This window comes from Diorhabda carinulata, chromosome X (genome assembly GCF_026250575.1).
Source record: "Diorhabda carinulata isolate Delta chromosome X, icDioCari1.1, whole genome shotgun sequence".
NCBI lineage: Eukaryota > Metazoa > Arthropoda > Insecta > Coleoptera > Chrysomelidae > Diorhabda > Diorhabda carinulata.
This window is the reverse complement of record NC_079472.1, coordinates 65,348,082-65,362,658: the sequence shown is the minus strand read 5'-3', so window position 1 is coordinate 65,362,658 and position 14,577 is coordinate 65,348,082. Positions and strand designations below refer to the sequence as shown.

General features: G+C 32.7%; 1 protein-coding gene across 5 annotated transcripts in view; it reads right to left on the bottom strand.

Moving 5' to 3' along the window:
• LOC130901396 (monocarboxylate transporter 3-like) overlaps window positions 1-14,577 on the bottom strand; it is a 46,124-nt gene that overhangs the window by 24,004 nt on the left and 7,543 nt on the right. Inside the window, exons 1-2 of one of the 5 annotated variants that reach the window (XM_057812788.1) lie at window positions 12,749-12,901; window positions 5,774-5,913 (exon numbers count right to left, since the gene is read on the bottom strand). The exons of 2 other annotated variants lie outside the window; for them this stretch is intronic. In XM_057812788.1, the coding sequence (XP_057668771.1) occupies window positions 5,774-5,842 (69 nt within the window). In that variant the 5' untranslated portion in view covers window positions 5,843-5,913; window positions 12,749-12,901. Of the gene's footprint in view, window positions 1-5,773; window positions 5,914-11,681; window positions 11,797-12,748; window positions 12,902-13,093; window positions 13,499-14,577 lie in introns of those variants that run through there. 2 more of the 5 variants (XM_057812787.1, XM_057812786.1) reach the window with 2 other exon arrangements.

Sequence of the window (14,577 nt, the reverse complement as noted above, 5' to 3'; positions counted from 1 at the left end):
ACCCGCCCTGTAGTTTTTTTTTGGAAAATTTCCATAACAAAAGAATCATGAAACGTTTCCACCCTATAAACTCACCCTTTACGAATCCTGTCATAAGACAAACCCCAAATTTCCTAATTGCTCACGTTCATCAACTTTTTTACTGAAATTTTAGTCACCCTGTAGGTTTTTATCGATATTTTCGGTAATGAATGAATGATCGATCGTCATCATACTAAAAATTCACCCTGTATAAATCCTGTGTCAATACAAAGACTAAATCTTCTTATTATTCAGGTTTATTCACTTTTTCACTTGAATTTGACCCGCCTTGTAGTTTTTTTGGAAAATTTCCATAACAAAAGAGTTATGAAACGTTTCCACCCTATAAACTCACCCTTTACGAAACCTGTCATAAGACAAACCCCAAATTTCCTAATTGCTCACGTTCATCAACTTTTTTACTGAAATTTTAGTCACCCTGTAGGTTTTTATCGATATTTTCGGTAATGAAAGAATGATCGATCGTCATCATACTAAAAATTCACCCTGTATAAATCCTGTGTCAATACAAAGATTAAATCTCCTTATTATTCAGGTTTATTCACTTTTTCACTTGAATTTGACCCGCCCTGTAGTTTTTTTTTGGAAAATTTCCATAACAAAAGAATCATGAAACGTTTCCACCCTATAAACTCACCCTTTACGAATCCTGTCATAAGACAAACCCCAAATTTCCTAATTGCTCACGTTCATCAACTTTTTTACTGAAATTTTAGTCACCCTGTAGGTTTTTATCGATATTTTCGGTAATGAAAGAATGATCGATCGTCATCATACTAAAAATTCACCCTGTATAAATCCTGTGTCAATACAAAGATTAAATCTCCTTATTATTCAGGTTTATTCACTTTTTCACTTGAATTTGACCCGCCCTGTAGTTTTTTTTTGGAAAATTTCCATAACAAAAGAATCATGAAACGTTTCCACCCTATAAACTCACCCTTTACGAATCCTGTCATAAGACAAACCCCAAATTTCCTAATTGCTCACGTTCATCAACTTTTTTACTGAAATTTTAGTCACCCTGTAGGTTTTTATCGATATTTTCGGTAATGAAAGAATGATCGATCGTCATCATACTAAAAATTCACCCTGTATAAATCCTGTGTCAATACAAAGATTAAATCTCCTTATTATTCAGGTTTATTCACTTTTTCACTTGAATTTGACCCGCCCTGTAGTTTTTTTTTGGAAAATTTCCATAACAAAAGAATCATGAAACGTTTCCACCCTATAAACTCACCCTTTACGAATCCTGTCATAAGACAAACCCCAAATTTCCTAATTGCTCACGTTCATCAACTTTTTTACTGAAATTTTAGTCACCCTGTAGGTTTTTATCGATATTTTCGGTAATGAAAGAATGATCGATCGTCATCATACTAAAAATTCACCCTGTATAAATCCTGTGTCAATACAAAGATTAAATCTCCTTATTATTCAGGTTTATTCACTTTTTCACTTGAATTTGACCCGCCCTGTAGTTTTTTTTTGGAAAATTTCCATAACAAAAGAATCATGAAACTTTTTCACCCTATAAACTCACCCTTTATGAATCTTGTTATAAGACAAACCCCAAATTTCCTAATTGCTCACGTTCATCAACTTTTTTACTGAAATTTGACCCACCCTGTAGGTTTTTATCGATAATTTTGTAATAATAGAATTATAGATGGTTAGGTCGTACTAAACACTCACCCTGTACAAATCCTGTGATAATACGAACCCTAAATCATGATCACTTATCACGATTGTTTGTTAAATTTCAAATCACACTCGCTATTATTATAAATATTTGCTGAACCGACAAGTAATTTACAACAATAATTTATATTTATCGTTTAGTCAACAATCAGTGAAATATTTTTGTCCAATTGACTATAATCTAATTACTTTATAAACACATTACGAATACATATTATTTAACACAACAATCATTTACCACACATTTTTTATATAAAACTAATGCGTAGTTGGTTCAAAAATTAAATGATTAAATTATTAAAGCAAACTCATTATTTTCTATTAACCTTTGATTTAATTCGAAACCGAGATAAAAAAAATATGCAAACCAAACAAAACGTATACAGAAATGTTGTACCTTCCCCGTAAAACGTACAGCAAAATTCGTATCAAATTCTTTTGTATAGAAATTAATACCAAGGAGTTGTCGGTTTTACTTCAAAACCATCGAACCGCCATCTTCTCGCGTCTCCGTTCACCCAGAACCCGTATGCATTCTTTCTGTCAAAGTATCAAGCATTTGTCACCATCCTATGGGCGCTTCCACATTAGGCGACTCGGCAACGACAGGATAACGACACGACAACAACGCCGACACGACATCCGACAGTTGATTTACACATTCAACGACACAAACTCAACAAATTGTATTTATTATATTTGAGGCGCAAAAAACAAGGAATTTATGGGTACATCCAATTATTAAAGTGCTTATTATAGTCTGTTTGAGAAGTTGGCCGAATAAGTTTTTTAATTATTTTCGCATGAGCAAAAATACCTTTGACTACATATTAGAGAAAATAATGAAGTTGATCAAAAAGATACTGGATTTAGATTGAGCATACCACTCGAAGAAATGCCGGCAGTGACAATAAAACAAAAATTATTTTGTTTTAAGTTTTATTTATAACTCAGTATTTTATATAAAACAAAACTTGAGAATACGTTCTGATAAGAAATAAAGAAATTAATAAACCGAACAAAAAAAAACTATTCCACAGTGTCAAATGAAGAAGTTTCATTAAATAGTAGCTGATACTTGTTTGTCTCTTTGTAGTTTGTCGAAAATCTTCTTGTTTCTGTTCCATGTGATTCGAAGGAGGAGGCGATTGATAAACGAAACCTTGGAGCGAACTTTGGTAGGAGTCTGAGTGGCTCATCGCAGGCGAAGTCTGTGGAAGATTACACAATTGTTGTGCCGGATTAACAGGTTGCTGTTGGGAAGGCCGTTGATTTTGAATACGTCCATACGACTAATCCATTAATTCTGTTTCAGTCATATCTCGAATATATGGAATAAAGGACATGAGTAATATTTCTTGATCGCACCGAAAATCTTGTAAATGTGAAGCCTGTTTTCCTTTTTTTAATTCCGATAAAATTTCACGTTCTATTTCATCCACTTGCTTTTTTGGTCTTGTCCGATGTTCACCTGAAGTTGATCGAGAGGTTGATGGAGTAGGCTGTGTTTGCGAAATTCAGTTTCTGTGGTCTTCTGTTTGAATCTGACTGAACTTTTTGTTCTTAGAGATCTTAAAAATGAGTCTCTTATATTTATCCATTTAGCCATAATCATCTCCCCTACAAAAAAAACAACTAAATGTTTTTTTTTAGATACTTAGCTACGGGGTGCACGCTGACAGAGCTGCATTATACTTATAGAATTGGGATTTCTACATTAAGCACAAATATAAACTTTGTGTGCAGTCAAATATGGATAGACTGGATAGAAGTAGCCAATGAATTCCAGAAAAAAACCGATTTTCCTCAGTGCCTTGGTGCTATTGACGGGAAACATATTCGGATCGAAAACTTTCCACATGCACGATCGATGATTTTAATTACAAAAAATATTACTCTGTAATTCTTTTGGCAAACGCCGATGTAGATTACTGGTTTTTATTCGTGGATATTGGAGCATATGGGAAGGATTGCGATTCCTCCATTCTTCAAAGTACTGAGTTTTGGAGAAGACTAACGAGCGGTGAATTAAACATACCAGAAGCAAGACCTTTAACACCAGAAATTAACCTAAAAGTTTTTGTTGCCGATAATGCGTTTCCAATGAACGAGTTTTTAATAAATAGCGAATATTCCACAGATCAATTAATGTTTCCAAAATCTTTTCAAACGTTATTGAAGCTTGTGTTGTACTTCATAATATAATACGCAAAAGAAACGGATATCACTCGGAAGATTTGATTATTTCTTCTGGTTCTAGATTACAAAACCTACCGCATACACAAACAACTTTTAAAACAGGACAACGCACTTATTTTGCAAATTATTTTGTTAGTAAAGCTGGACAATTATCCTCGCAGTTGTCAAAAATTTGAATTCTATTAAATAAAAGATATCAGATTGTATTTACCTGTCTTTTTCTTTACCGCTTGGGATAATTCCTCATATTCATTTTTATTACTTTCACTCAGGAATAACTTCACAAATAACATCAGTATTTTGACATCACTCTCGTGCAACCGGGAGGAAAATCGCCACGACACGACAGGACTGCTTACTCCTCGCCGACATGTCGTTGCTTGCAACGACACAATACCGACATATCGGCGAGTGTGAAAGCATTCCAATTCAATTACATGAAATAAAACGTCCACCGACATCGCTGTCGTTGTAGTGTCGCCCACCAGTTACACACAAAGAACTTTTGTTCGTCATCATCAGACAGTATAATCAGAAGTCTATACCTTCCAATCAGGAACTGAGTCCCCGACCTTCTTTTCGGTCCGCGAAAAGATCTTTTATTAGTCGTCGGATCCATTTACCTGATTTTTCTTCTGTCCACCGTTATTACTACGTTTGTCTTGTTATAGCAAGGTTGCCGCATCTTTTCGTCTTATATCTGAGCTGCTACCTTCTTACGCTCGAGAACCAGGAAGTCCTCGAGAATCACATCAGTTATTACTAGGACAGTCCAGAAGGAGCTTGTAATCCCCAACGCACCTTATCTATTTATTATCGTTTTTCGCAGTATTTCTTTATCATTAAGGCCTCTGACCGGATCTTCGCTCCATACAGAAGAATCGATTAGGTCGTCGTCATCAGCATCCTTCGTTTCCCCGGTCTTGGTCCGTTCATGGATGCGGTCCTTTCGTCTGCCTGGTGAACCGTCTCCAGTATAAGTAGTTGGAAAAACATCGTATCCAAGGTCATCTCCAGATAACATCTGGACAGTCTGATCTGTATTCGTTTCCTTATGAGAAAAGTCAGCTCAGACCGTTCGGTAATCCCCATTACCACATCATTAGACGCCAAGAATTAACTGCAGTCTAAGCAAGTTATGGTATAGACCATTCTATAGATCAGGTTCCAGTATTGACCCTTGAGCGACGCCTTACCTGTCCTTCGGTCGTCTGGTAGGTTATTTCTGTTTATCAGTTAATCCTTGGATCAAATAGTCTGAGATCTGGAAGCGCCTCTATGATGTCTACCCACCCGGTCGAGTTGAAAGCGTGCCGTATGTCTAATATTGCTCAGGTCAGGATAGGTCGCGCAGCGTGGAAGTGTCTGTTCAGTTCCAAAGAAAGAGACCGTTTCTGAAGCGTAGCTGCAGGTCTGTTAAGTCTCGTAATGTCTTATCAAGTTAATAGACATCGTTGCCTATGATTACCGTGGTGTGGTCCACATTGAATTCGTTCCAATTGGTGAAATGGTCAATAAGGAGTACTACTTGATGGTATTGAGGAGTCTACGCGAAACTATTAGTCTTAAACAGCAATGCAGACGATAATTCACCACTTGATTCGATTTTTTTACCACAAACGAAACGAGAGTCTTCGATCACCCACCGCATTTGCCAGACTTGACTCCCTGTGAATTTTTCTAAACTCGAAAAAACTCTTTGAACGCGCATGGTTGTGTTAGCTCGAAACGAGCCTATTTTGAAGACGATAATGAAGATTTATATTTTTTTATTAATCGTCGTAATATTTATAGTGTAGACAAAAAAATTCAAATAATAATTACTTACTTTAATCCTTATGGATTGTATCGCTTTATCAATCATTTTCTTTATGATAAAATAGAACAATTTTAACATCTAAGTGTAATTTGTCACGATTTACTTGCATTTTTCAAGCAAATCAACCATTTTATAACGAAATATATTTCCTGGAAAATATTAAATTTTGAGTCTAGATATTTTTTTATTGGTACGTATAGGCCAAGCAAAAGAAAGCTTTAGAAAATTTATTTAATTTACTTCATTTTGATAACAATGATCAAATTTTCATCACTCAAATAGCCTTGAATACACGCTAAAGGCTATGGAATGTATGTCCAAGCTAACGTGGGAGTGTAAACAAACTCTAAAAGCACTAGCAGAAAAAAAGTATCTCTAAAGTAACTACCAGATCACGAGGGTATATCAGGAAGGAAGCAGACACCCTTATGAGATTCCACATCAGAAACCAAATGAACGGTGGGCTAAAGAATTATATGGAGTCTTAATGGAAAAACACCCTACAGATCTAGAACAATAAACATAAGGGAGGCGTAGGTAGACCTTATGGACAGTAAGGTCAAAAAATTGGTAATAAGTGCGTGGGTAATTTATAGAAAAAAGCCATGGAAAGAAACCACAATGAGCCAATCAATAAATGGAGTAGCCTTTGTTCTTTATAATAGAGCAACCAGTAAAGAATCAAAACGTTACCGTTCGTTACCCATCCTTGAGGAAGAATTGCAATCAAAAAGGAAAAAAGGCTTCTCCAGCTCCTCCACCTCTACAAAATATAAGAATAAATGGTGCTAAACATTGGCCAACAGTGGGTGGGTCACTCCGGTGCAAATATCCTAAATGTGAAGGGTATTCGACAATTTCTTGTGAAGTCAATTTGTGTCTAAATAAAAATAATAATTTTTTTGTTTAATGATCATCAAAAATACCCTTCTAGTTCTATTTAGTACCAAGTTAATGATCGAACTTTGCATGATGATGAAAATTTCCATCATATAAACTAAAGTTACAGTTAACGAAACTGTATATCCTATTTTAGAGGAGAAGGTCCTGCTGCTATAGTTTGATTCAAAGGCACGTGCTGAACTGCTACGCAAAAACAATCGAACCCCTGGCAAATTTCCATTTTGGTAAAGTTGGAAAGAATTCACTAAATAAGTAGAGATCACTTGTTTCGATTGACATTTTTGTCTTTACAATCAGATTTAGCTTGCATGTTGTAGTCAAACTAGTGAAAATTATGATACAAATTACAAAAATGTCTCCACCTTACCACGAATGAAATAAAACTCTAATTTCCATACTCTAGCCCATCTTTCAAACCAACTTGATTAGTATTGTTTTTCTTTTCAATTGCGATGCCTAGAAGACAGCCAAAACACATTTCCGAGGTCCCAGATCGATAATACAAAGATTTTCACGAAATGAAAACAACTAGTAAAAACTAAACTTGGGAGGAAAACTGTGTTATGAAGTATGGAAGCATGGAAGTATTACGGACTTACAAGAAAAGACGTTCAAAGTATGGCTTACAATTTAGCTCCAAGAAACGGTATTTAGCATCCTCTAAAAAATGGTGTAGCCGGACGCTCTTGGTTGGACGGATTTTTAAATCGTCACAGAAATCTCTCGTCGACGCTAAGACCAACCGGCGGCACGTCTTTTGCTAGGACGCTAGGATTCAATAAAATCAATGTACAAGAGTTCTTCAACTTTTTGGAAGCTGAATACGACGAAAATAAGTTTCCACCTCATCGAATCTTTAATGTCGTCGGACAAGTTATTGGTAGAAAAGGAAAAAGACAAATAGCATCGCTGACATCAGCTGAGCGCTGATCATTAATAACGTTTATTGTAGCCGATGATTATTTTTCCTAGAAAAAATAGAAATGGCCAGTTTATGAGAGGTGCGCCACCTGGATCTGTATATGCAGTTCACCCAAGTGGATGGGTGCAGCAATCGAGTGGAAACCAACCGCTGAAGCTCCGGTATTGTTGGTACTAGACGGACACACTCGGAACGTACACGTGATAAGGCTAGCCAGAGATAATCACATCCCCACCACATGCTACCTACAAATTACAGCTTTTAGACAAAACAAGGCTTATTATAGCGAAGAGATGGAGTTCCGCCCAGGCAGTGCAAGTAATAGCAGAGACACGCCGCCAATAGATCTAATGGTGGTTGAAAGGTATTTCCTATAGAAAGTAGAAAGCAAGACGATTAGGAAAATGGCACTAGAAAGGACAATCAAATGGACCAGAAGAGTAATAGCGGAACAAACCCCGAATTAATGGAAGTTGTAATAGTCCGGATGACCTGGAACACGCTATATATGAGTGTGCCAGATGGGAAGAAGAGAGGAGGAAAATACAACGGGGAAAACGATGGAAAGCAGTGAAGCTAGGAATAACGTTTTTAACAATTTGGTAAAGATAATGATGAGAAAAGTCGAAGACAGAAAACGTGAAAGGGAGATGGAATAGACCAACAAAAGGAGAGAGCAGGAGAGAGCTGATGTAAGGGGGTAAACCTCATTCCGACTCTTCCTTGCGTACGGAAGAGGTTTGGTGAGGTGAGAGTCCCCATACGAAGCCACGGCATTGCACAGCCGGCTGTGAGGAAACCAACTTAATTTTACTACATTTCAAATTTTTTCTTATGCAACACAATGTTCGACAGTATACAGTTCAATTAGAAATGTTTGATTGTGTAGGTATTTTCAATAAATAATTACAATTTATGTTAATTTTCTTCAGAATGTCTCTTTATGGTGTACGGTAGAAATCTACAAGTCCCGGAATACAGAGTAAACCAACTCGAATGATGACGTAATTCTTTTCAATGTCCAGGTTATTAATTTAGTATACTTCATGTAAATTAAAAACTTTTGGTCGCGTAAACGAGACCCCATCCATGAAACAGATACATGATCCAAAATTAGGATAAAAGGCTCTCCTTTCATGAAACGTGTCACAAAAATCCATGAATCGGTATATCATGTTTTCCGCTAAGAAATAGGAAAACTGTAATTTTTTGAGTTATATTGATAAGTCATCAAAAAATAGAGAATAACGCCCACAATCTCAAATCAAACCTTGAAATAGTTTGCCCACAGACGCCATATTCAATCACGTGATTTTAAAAGCGTTTTAATGACATGTTAAGGTTAATTTGATAGTTTAAACCGCGAAACAAAGACACGTAAATTGACGGTGCTTTCTGTTTACTTTTTGTTGGTCTCCATCCCATAATTTTTTTATCACAACAATGACAGATCTTTTCAATGTATAAATATGTACTTCACGAAAACTCCTTTCTTCATGCCGATACCTATTTCACGATCCATGATTGTTTATTATCCATTTTCTTATACTTTTTTTTTCTTATCAATTTTTTTCTTGTTGTTGCTAAATTGTCTTATTTTAGGTATTTTCTGATTGAAAATTAGTTTTTAAAGCGAGTGAATCGTCAATTTTAAACCTGTTTAATTATTATTACTTTCCATCTTAATATGTAAATTTTCATATAACCGATTTTCCACAAATTTTCTGTTACTTGGCCTAACGACATGTCAAGAATTTCATGTCAATTCAATAAAATTCAATAAATAAAGTTTATATTAAGCCTTCTTCAGCGTAAATATACCTATATGAACTGGCAACACTGTAGTAATTCAAAATAGACGCCTATGTGCGAAGGTTTGTACAAAATTGTTGTATATGTACCAATAAATCAGCTGTATATCAGAAATATTATATCGTTTTACTAAAAGTAATTTGATAAAATCATACTGGACATTTTCGTACGTAAGTTTGGTCATAAATATTTATTTCCAACCATCTCTGATGTAGAAATAAATTTGGCAACATTCTAGCCTTCGAGAAACTGTGGTATGGGTCATTCCGACTAACGTGACTTGAAACGTGTGCCATTTTGTTTCATTAGTGTATAGAAAAATTGATTAATTCGAGTGCATTTTTTATTGAGATAAATATCTTTTAGCAATAAAAAAAAACGAAAATAAAATCCCACTACTACTAATAATAGTTTTAATGTAATGTTTGTTACTCTAGTCAACATGGCGGCTGATTATGACGTCATCCCGAAATAACCTATTCATTATCGATAGAATTAATTACAGCATTGCCATGTTTATGGTGTAAATAAATTTTATGTGTAATAAATATCTAATTTAACAAATATATTATTTTTGGTAATTCATTTGTATAATATGTAGATAAAAAAATAGTAAGGGCCTATTTTGACAGCCTACACAAACAAAGATAGATTGAGAAAGTGCTGACGTCATCAACTGTCTTTTTCACACTAAAATTATGATGAATTACTGCCAAATGTACTTTTCACGTTACTGTAATGTTTTTAACATCTTACAATAAATTATATGATCTAATTTCATTATTTATTTGTTTTTTCTTCTTATTCATAACTTATTAGTTGTTTTATATAATTAATAGAAATAAAACCAATTTTTATTACTTAACCTCACTTCGCTTGTTGTCTTACTAATTTAGATTGAAGTAGATAATAATTTTTACACGTTTAGTAATAGATTTCAACTTATTTTATACGAAAACATAGTAGAAAACATTAATTTCATTAGTTTTAGTAACTATATTTGACCACAACGAAAATTTTCATTCATATAAACTATTTTTAGTACAAACCAGTACTACCAACTTGTTTTATGAAGTCATATTTTTACATTCTATTTTGCTGGTTTGTTTGTTGCATAGAAATATAAGGAATATTAGAATAACGTATTTTGAGTCCGAAATTTCAATAAAATAAAATCATTTTTGTGAAATAATGCTTATTTCAATAATATTTACAAAAAAAGGTTTACAGGTACGCACTAGATAACTGTTTGTAAGTCCTAACCTAAAAATTGTAACGAGAATCTAAATGATTACTAACCTAAAAACTATTTTAACTGGGACGAGATTCTAAATGACTCTTCACCTGGAAATCATTTCAACACTTCGAGATCGTGATAAATTCTAACAAAAAACCTATTTTGATTGAGTTGAGAGTCAAAATAACTCCCAACCTAAAAGCTATTTTAGCTGAAATTACAATCTGAATGATTCCTAACCTAAGAATTATTATGACTGAAACGAGAATTATGACTTCTAACCTGCAAACTTAACTGATATGATACTTATAATGGACTAAAACGGGCGTATCACTACCAAAGGCAGTGTTATTATTAATGGGAATTTCAAAGTTCAAAGGATATACACTTTCTGATATACAGTGGATCAATTGATCATATCATAAGAGATTTATATACAGATATATGACTGAAATGTTGAAACAGAATATTTTGTTTGTAACTTCCCGATAAAAATTGAAATTAAACCTTAAAATATGTATAATTTTATAAAAATTCAAATTACATATAAAAAAAGTCGAATTAAAACGATTAAAATGAAGTTTCTACACAAAGAATGGATCAAAAAGACATCTGCATCGACATATATTACTAAAAAAACAACTAATAAACAGGAATCCAAAAATAGGGCTTTTGAAACAATTTTTTGTTGTCAAGTGTGTACATGTAATTTTAATATTATCAAGTATCTTACTTATATACACATCAAATTTCTTATAGATCAAACTTTTTATAATAAGATAATTTCACTTTTTATACTTTATTTTAAAATAAATTGTTGAAGATCTTATGACTTTGTTAAATAAAAGTAAGTATATTAATTAGCATCTATAATATTGCAGTAAATATTTTTTTAAATATGGAATTTACACGATATTGAGTAAAAACTGTAAAGATATGTGTACTAAAGAAGTTTACAATTTATAATAACCATAAATTTTAAAGTCAGTTTTAACGGAAAGCTTCATACAAAATAAACGAATAATTTACACAACTTTTATTACCTTTTTTATATTAAAATTCCAGTTAACAAGCACAAATATTGAAATTACAATGTATAATAAATTAGTGAACTAACTTATTAATTTCTTATTTCATAGACTATAAGAAAAACAAATTGAAACATCCTTGACATTGACAATACTGACGTTTCAACATGTGATTTGGTACATATATTCGAGAGTTACTTTCATAGAAGGATTTGACATAAAAGTTGATACTAATCCACTTCAACAAAATAAATTAGACTCAAGCCCATATATTTTCCAAGAAATAATTAATAAATTATACTCAAGTATCGAAGTATTTCATCTTTTGTTGAATAAATAGAGAAATATTGGCTGTATAACCGACTAAAACGAGAAGCCGTGGTTACTAGAAAAAGTAGATAAACGTTTCTAAATTATTCTTGAAATAATTATGATAATGAAGTAGTTTTTAAAAATTAATCGAATCTTAGTGTACGACTTGAATAAATACGGATTTACTACTACCAGGTATTTCTTCTAAAGAATTGTTTTGTTTATTTTATTATAAAGTTATAAATAACTGAATATATCGGTGTTGCCACGTCTAAAAATATTATACTATATCAGCTAATTTCGGAAACAATATGGTTTCCTTTATTTATTTTTAGTTTATAAGAATTGTATGAGAATGAATTTTATTATTTTGTTTTTGTTTATCATCTCATTAAAGATCTAACATGCTTTATTCTTAGAATTTGACGATGAATTTGCACAATATTTAAGATGTCTTTGTATGTAAAAACGAAAAAACGAGATTCTTTTCCAAAATAAGAGCATTTAAATTGAACGACTAGAAGTATATTTATAATAAATAATTACAAAATCTCTAAATATAATTAATTGTGTATGTCGAGAGTTTCAAATATTCTAAATACCACATGCTTTTGTTACTAAGTGAACTATGTACTTAAAACAGAAATACCAAAATAAAAATACTTGACTGTTGCCAAAAAGTGTTTACCTAATTTTTATTATATACTGAAAAATGTAACAAAGACAATAAGAAAAATAATCCGAATGAAATTTTTGTTTAGGATACTTACCTAAATTTTGAACAGAATAGAAGATTTAGGAAAGACTTTAGTGTTATTATCACTTGATCGTTTGTAATATATGTGTAAAAAAAGTTGTATCAGCTAGAATATTGAAAGTGCAAAGGTGTGCTAAATACGCTACTGTGTTATTCAAAATTGAATAATTTTCGATATTTTATACTACATTTTGATTCAATTTTGTTTTACATACATATATTTTAAATAAAAAACAATTGAAGTTGACCTTCTAAAATGTTATTTTTATCCACTATTTTTATACAAAATACATATGATTCATTAATTTAATGATATCTGTATTTACAAAGAAAAAAACCACGTGATTAATAGCCTTACCCTGTTTATCTTCCTATTGGTAACTTTACTTTCCGCTGACGAACTCATTTTTCAAAAATCCAAAAAACTATTTTCAAAACACACAAAAGCTTTCGTAACACCGCACGCGGTGACGTCACCCACTACAAGATGGTCCCTTAAGAAGGGTTACTAAGGACACAAAAAAATAACGAATCGCGAACAAGTCCACCCATCATAATATCCGCGATACTGTTGAAAACGATGGAAAATTAAATCGTTGTTACTGTGTTCGGTCGCTACTCGCCTTGAAGTTGTAAATATAAATTCATTAGATATGTGACGTCACATCGGGAACGAGTGTGTGCTCCGACAAGTCGATCAAAAATCATCGTGGACTTTATTGCCATTATACATAGGCGCTGCACAAATAAGGTATTAACATACAAAATTAATACCGCGCATAAATATATATATATATATATATATATATATATATATATATATATATATATATATATATATAAAATTAATTTCAACTATTTTATTTAAATTGACTTATTAACATATCTTCATAATAGTTATGAATTGAAATTAGAACAGGACCGTACTTGTAGTAATCTTAAATTTATTAATATAATATTGCTTCCTTTTTTTTAATTCCAGTGCTAAATAGCTGCTTCTAAAATGCATTTTCATCTCTTTATAAAATATACTAAAAATTGAAATCTGTAATAATAAAAAGCTATAATACTGTATCTGTCCGGCTTAGATTCATAATACAATTATGTTAGTTTAGCATTTTCAAAATTGTAGAAATGTTTGGGAGTGAGGACCACCCTAAATTCGAATTGGGAACTGATATTGCTCAGCAGACCAACGAACGGATCCGTTATCTGATTAGATTAGGCTAGATTAGATTATCATGCATCCTGCACAAAGTGCTTATGAGCTCAGAGGGGTTAAAGTCGGTGAAAGTCCGAAGCCACCCAATAAATGCCAGGAAAGCCGTCGGGTGTCCACGAGGATCTCCCCTCTAACAAAAAAAAAATAAAAGTATCTAAGGTTAGCTTAAGTTAGGATTACTTCACCTTCGGTTAGGTTAGGCTTACGTGAATTTAGGTTAAGTTTATTTTAGCTTCGATTAGGTTAGGTTCACTTTAGCTTAGGTTAGGTTAGATTTACTTTAGCTTAGATTAGATTATCCAAATTGACGATAACTTGAGACAAAGATATTTTTCTATTAAGTGTCACATATTTTTATAAAGATAAAGCGATTCTGCGATTTTGAAAACGCTAAATTTATGTTTTTATTATTATTCTAAGCCGTAGAGAAAATAAGGAACTAATTCAAAATAAAATGTCAAAATCGCAATATAGGTTAGAAATCTTAATAGAACTCCTAAATATAGGGACAGCTGACAGCCAAGTGTATCTAAATTCACCATAGAGGAAATATCAGTTAGCAGCGAATCTGCTTCTTCTATTTTTTTATTATTTACGACAATCGCAAGTTAAAAACATTT